Raw genomic sequence first — 6681 nt, forward strand, 5'->3', positions numbered from 1 at the left:
GTAAGTCACCAAATAGTGTAATACAGTGCAGGAGATTGCTGTATATGCCAACATTACTCTCTCCTCATCTTTAAAGAACTTAGTCTTTAAATCATTATTAAATTTCAAAATTATTATAAATATAGGTGAATCTCTCTTGTTAATAGAACATTTTAATTTTAATACAAGCACTATGATGATTTTAAAATCTTTCTGTGGAATCTGACTTCAGTGAGGATATTATTAGCCATGAACTTCTTTATTGCTCCATAATTTATTGCTTTTCATTGTTTCAACCAATAATATATTCTCAAATACAGAATATCTTTTTTTTTAAAAAGTATTCTTTCATGAAAGGCTTGTTTAAAGTACTGAGGAATTTAGAAGCAGGCTTTACGTTTGTTCAGCTGCAAAGTGAATGCTAAACTCTTTGCCCCTCCCATCTTATTATACTAAGGTTCTTATCTCACCCACGCCACTTATTCCTCAGTTCACTTAGAGCATGGTCCTTGACCTCACTCAGCTGCAAAGATGAATAACCAAGGAGTAACCTATGTAGAACACAAGGCAGTCAAGAGCTCAAAGAGACAGAAAATGAAACCTAAGATTTCTAAAAGTTCCAGTTCAATAACTGAGCAGGAATTAACATATGCAGAACTAAATCTTCAAAATGCTCCTCAGAATCTTCATGAGAATGACAAGAACTACCACTCCAAAGGTGAAACACTTACCAGTCACACAATGAAACTGTTCTAGGATGTGCAGTTGGGGTGCAGAAGTGTGGAAAGAAGAGCAGGGGAAAAGCTCGCATATTTTTCATTTTGAGAAAGGGAGTTTAAAGTTGGTTATGGTATTCTAATGTGAAATTGGAAGACTATTTTTATTCTGGCATTGCTACAATTTTAAGTCTTTGATCAACAACTCATTCACCATTATATTCGCTGAAAATGAAACATATATTAGAGAAAGACTACAGTGGTAGAAATGGGAAGGGGTCCAAGTTTATATCCATAAATCCCTGTTCATATCAGTTCTCGTGTATGTAAAATCTAACCAACTGTCCCCATCACTCTTTCACTCTTTTCTCACTGTTTCCTTTTCTCTCCCTGCAGGTTCACCATCACCTTCAGAGAAGTTCATTGCTGGGATCCTGGGAATCATCTGCCTCATCTTGATGTCCGCTGTGGTGACAATGATCGTTGTTACTCCCTGTAAGTACATTTTTTAAAAACTATAAGGGAACTTTTCACTTTAATGATGGTCAGTCCTTTAAACATTTTCACAATATTATAGAATGTGCCTATCATTAAAATACATGCAATTAGACTAAATGTAGAATGTTATTTGGAATTTGTGAAATACATACAACACAAGATAATTACAGAGAGTATGTATATGGATATTCTGATTTCATAACTCAAAAGTATGCTCTAGGAGATTGAAAGATCTTATTGAGAAACACAAATTAATTTTTGAGATTGGTAAGAGGTGGTAAAATCTGCTCCTTTAGGTTTCTAAAATATATTTTCCACCAAATCTTCATTACCCAATTAATTTTTCTTGGTAAAATCAGCTTTATTCCAGGCTACTCTAATCCTAAACAATTTAGAGCAATGTTAATTTTTACAATGATTAATTTTGTAGCTACTGTAATACGGGAGCAGAATAACTCCTCTCCGATAGCAAGACTCCAGAAAGGTACATAATGATTTTAAAGCTCTGATATAAATACAATTTGTATTTTGTCTCTATCTTAAGCTAGTGAAAATAAGAAAAGATTTAGGGATAGAAGATAAATAACAAAATCGGGCAACAAACAGGCATAAATAATGATTATGGGAGAGTGTTTTTCCCTATGCAACAATATGATCACCATATCCATTGTTGGCAATTGACTCCAATTTTTGCCTGCTATAATACGGTAAAAGACAAATAATTTTGCTACTCTAAAATAGAAGTTTCATTTCTTGATTTTTAGTACATGTAAAAAGGAGATATTTTTATATGTTTGCTTTATATAGAAACATAAATTAGGGTATGCGAGACTGACGCTGTGAATGTATGAGTGAGATTTGTTTTATATGTACCAGCCTTGAGGGTGCATAGCTATGTTTTATATATATATATATATATACACATACATGTTTATATCTATGCATACATGTAAGTTAATTTTTGTTTTTTAAAATTCAAATTGCCTTTGAATAGTAATTCATAATCTTTTTCCAGAATTTCATTGTGGTTGTTATCCAAAAGAGTGGTTTACATATTCCAACAATTGCTATTCTATTAGTCTGGAAAAAGAAACATTGAATGGGAGTTTGAGGTCCTGCACTACTAAGAATTCTACTCTGCTTTACATAGATAATGAAGAGGAAATGGTAAGATATTAAGTGTTTCCAACACTTTATTAAAGGCTTGATTCAGTCAATAATATTTGTTAGAATTCACATGTGTTTTTGTACATATTTGTAGTTTGCTTATTTTAAGATCTGTTAATAACTTTATTTTCATTTTAAAACCATTAATGCATGTTTGGTAATTTCCAGTTCTTCTGCTCCTTGTTAGCAGGTGTCCTGATGGATCACCTTGTAAGGCTCACCTGAGTTACCTACAGGATTCTATCAATACAGGAGGAATGGTTTACCTGTGCCACCTCCAACAGTTAGGTTAGGCATTTGGTGTTCGGAAGTAAGAGGCCTAGGTCACTTTCATCTGATGGTGGGGAAGATACAGTTCGGTTCAGTCACTCAGTCGTGTCCGACTCTTTGCGACCCCATGAACCTCAGCACGCCAAGCCTCCCTGTCCATCAGCAACTCCCAGAGTCCACCCAACTCCCAGAGTCCACCCAAACCCATGGCCATTGTGTCCGTGATGCCATCCAGCCATCTCATCCTCTGTCGTCCCCTATACAAGATGCCGTAATTATTGTTCCCGCACCTCCCACCTTGTTCTCTTCTCATGGAGAAGTGATTAGAGATTACAGAGGATTAGCGTGGCTGGATAGTCTCAAACCTCTTCACTTTTCTTTTCCCACCATGCAGGGCTCTCCTTTCTTGTGTCTTTGATTAGTTCCCGTGTCTACAGTTCAACTGAGCAGGGAGTAACAGAGAGAAATGATTCTCTGACCCCTTGTCTCGTCCACTGGATTCCACAGAAATAGATTACTTTGGGGTTTATCTAGTCAAAGGATGGTGTCAGACTAAGAAAAACAAATCTTTGGCTCTCATGTCACTTATTTTCTCGATTTCATTCCCTTAATTTTCTTCTAAAACTGAAATTCTGAGGAACATATAATAGTAGAGAAATGCAATTATATACTCACAGTATCCAGAAAAAAAGAATATCACAGAATCTTAAAACTTACTTAAAGCCATGTTATGTTAGTTTTGACATGAGTAAAAAATAGATTACATAAATCAGAATTTTCCTTACTGCACGTATTCAGTTACTCCACCTTCTTATCCCTCAGGCTTAATGTTACAATTCACAGCTGTCAATATCCCCACGTTGGTATACTAAGTGTCTTCTTTTGTGGGGTCTGTACAACTAATCCATGTCTTTGTAAATACTCCCTTTATTAAATGGTCCTCAAAAAAAAAAAAAAAAGAATTTTCCTTATTAACATTAGAAAACAGTGAAACTGATAAGTATAAATGTTTGAATTAATTTGAATCAAAAGTACAGACATGGTTAATATTTATGGCAATATTAAAAATTCCAACTTGCAACTTTTATGATTTTAGTATTACATTTATAATTTAACATGCTCATTCTATTCAAAGAACTAAGTTCAGTTCAGTTCAGTCACTCAGTCATGTCCAACTCTGAAACCCCATGGACTGCAGCACGCCAGGCTTCCCTGTCCATCACCAACTCTCAGACCTTGCTCAAACTCACGTCCATTGAGTTTGTCTTCCAACCATCTCATCCTCTGTCATCCCCTTCTCTTGCCTTCAATCTTTCCCAGCATCAGGTCTTGTCCAATGAGTCAGTTCTTCACAGCAGGTGACCAAAGTACTGGAGTTTCTGCTTCAGCATCAGTACTTCCAATGAATACTCAGGACTGATTTCCTTTAGGATGGACTGGTTTGATCTCCTTGTAGTCCAAGGGACTCTCAAGAGTCTTCTCCAACACCACAGATCAAAAGCATCAGTTCTTCAGCGCTCAGCTTTCCTTATGGCTCAACTCTCACATCCATACATGACTACTGGAAAAATCATAGCTTTGACTTAGATGGACCTTTGTCAGCAATGTCTCTGCTTTTAATATGCTATCTAGGTTGGTCATAGCTTTTCTTCCAAGGAGCAAGTGTCTTTTTAATTTCAGGGCTGCAGTCATCATCTGCAGTGGTTTTGGAGCCCAAGAAAATAAAGTCTGTAACTGTTTCCATTGTTTCCCCATCTATTTACCATGAAGTGATAGGACCAGATGCCATGATCTTAGTTTTTCAAATGTTTAGTTTCAAGACAGCTTTTTCACTCTTCTGTTTCACTTTCATCAAGAGGCTATTCAGTTCCTCTTCGCTTTCTGCCATAAGGGGGGTGTCATCTGCATATATGAAGTTATTAAGATTTCTCCTGGCAATCTTGATTCCAGCTTGTGCTTCATCCAGCTTGCCATTTCATATGATGTACTCTGCATAAAGTTAAGTAAGCAGGGTGACAATATAAAGCCTTGATGTACTCCTTTCCCAATTTGGAACCAGTCCATTGTTCTATGTCTGATTCTGTCGCTTCTTGACCTGCATACAGATTTCTCAGGAGGCAGGTAAGGCAGGTAAGAAATACCAATTTCTCTGGTATTCCAATCTCTTTAAGAATTTTCCAGTTGTGATCCACAGTCCAAGGCTTTGGTGTAGTCAACTTTTATGTATTACAGTGTTAGATGTAAAATCTAACATACTCATTTTGTTCAAAGAACTAAAGATCCTATGAAAGAATGCATCCTTTGACTTGCATTTTAAAAATTAATAGAAATCTTTCATAATGATATTTAAGTGAAAATTATTTATTTTGGGCTAGAAATTTCTGATGTCCCTGCCAGTTATGTCATGGATTCCAGTCTTTCGAAGAGGTCGCAATCATCCATGGATGTGGCTAAATGGTTCAATTTGCAAACTAAAGTAAGTTTTTAAAATGAATGCTATATAGAGGAGGAAAAATACAAAAAAAAATTAATAATATGAATATATTTGTTGTCATTGAATTATAGAAAGCTGAAGAAGATGTTGAAAGTTAATAAAATGTTCATATAAATGTTCAAAAATAGGCCACTCGGTAGCCCATTTTCCTAATAACAAACTCTTACTGAAATTTTATTAAAAACATCATTACCCATTTTCAAAATATCTTTTATTACAGTTACATAAAAATACTATTGTTTCATGAGTTGTCTTCATAGAATATAACAGAATTATGCATTTTTTTCCATGACAGGATAACAGACCATTCACCTGTTGAACATAACTGTGCTGTACTATCCTCGGGGGGCATTAAAGCAGAAGGCTGTCAGATTCCAAATGCATATAATTGCAAGCATAAGCTTGAGAATTAAAAAGTGAGTTTGGATGCTGTTGAGTAATTTTATCTTTTATGAAAAGGAAATAATGTTATGATCACATAAATTTTGAAATGAATTATGTTGTTTGTTCTAATAAGGTTTCAAAAACCTTTGAAAGAAAACATCAAAATTCTGTAAATTCCTTCAATAAAAGTTCAAAGTAAAAATAAAAATTCAAAAAAAATTCCTTCAATAAAAAATAAATTAATTTAAAAAACTGTTTAAATATAATATGCATACCAAAAAGTATAGATATCACTTTTGTGTCTGGCCTTTTTTCTCAACAATATGTTTATGACATTCAAACTTTCTAAAATGTCACCTGTTTTCTGAGTCTGTTTATTTGAGAACAAAGACCAAAAGTAGTTTAGCAATTACCAAGAGCTATGGGGAGATGAGAAAGGAAATGACTGCTACTTGATCAGTGATTAATATTTTCTAGATATTGATAGTGGTGATGGTTTTAAAATGTGAACATTTTTAAAATCACTGATTTATACAGTTTAAATGGATGGATTTTATGGTGTGTAAATTGTACCTCAATAAATCTGTTTTAAAAAAACTTTCTTGGGACTGCATTTAATATTTAAAATAATTTGTAAAGAGAGTCATTTTTACAGTATTGGCTGTTTCCGTCAATATTCTTTATCCTTCCATGAGTTAGGTTTTCTTTAAATTTTCCCCGTCAGATTTTGTGTTTCTCTATTTTGAGATGTTAAATACACATGGGTGTTTCATAGCCATGATTTTGTAAATGACACTCTTATTTTTCAAATTTTAGTAATTTTTGGTGCAGTAAAGAGTAGTATATTGAGGTTTACATGTTGGTCTTATAGTCAATAATTTCTCTGACTTTGTATTAATTCCATCATTTCAAATATTTATTCTTATGGATTTTATATGAGATATGTATATCTTTATATAACAGCTGTTCATATCTTTTTTCCATGTGCTATTATTTTTTTTCTTGACTTATTTTTATAGGCTACAATTTAATTTCCAAAGTTGAATAGAAGGTACAGTAAAGGTTCTGTATCTATCTCTTCTTAGTCAAGGAAGAGATTTCAATATATCATCGTTAAATATGAGATTTACCTTAAGGTTTTTTCATCATATATTTCTCATGTGAAACCATAAT

General features: G+C 33.9%; 1 protein-coding gene across 1 annotated transcript; it reads left to right on the forward strand.

The window, feature by feature from the left end:
• The first annotated feature begins 488 nt into the window (after positions 1–488).
• LOC102272599 (NKG2-A/NKG2-B type II integral membrane protein) lies at positions 489–6063 on the forward strand. The gene is made up of 6 exons (XM_005902656.3): positions 489–697; positions 1092–1190; positions 1624–1677; positions 2209–2360; positions 5006–5106; positions 5420–6063. Exons 1-6 carry the CDS (start codon positions 511–513, stop codon positions 5535–5537), a joined length of 711 nt encoding a protein of 236 aa, XP_005902718.1. The 5' UTR covers positions 489–510; the 3' UTR covers positions 5538–6063.
• The last annotated feature ends 618 nt before the right edge of the window (positions 6064–6681 follow it).

This window comes from Bos mutus, chromosome 5 (genome assembly GCF_027580195.1).
Source record: "Bos mutus isolate GX-2022 chromosome 5, NWIPB_WYAK_1.1, whole genome shotgun sequence".
In the NCBI taxonomy this organism is placed as follows: domain Eukaryota; kingdom Metazoa; phylum Chordata; class Mammalia; order Artiodactyla; family Bovidae; genus Bos; species Bos mutus.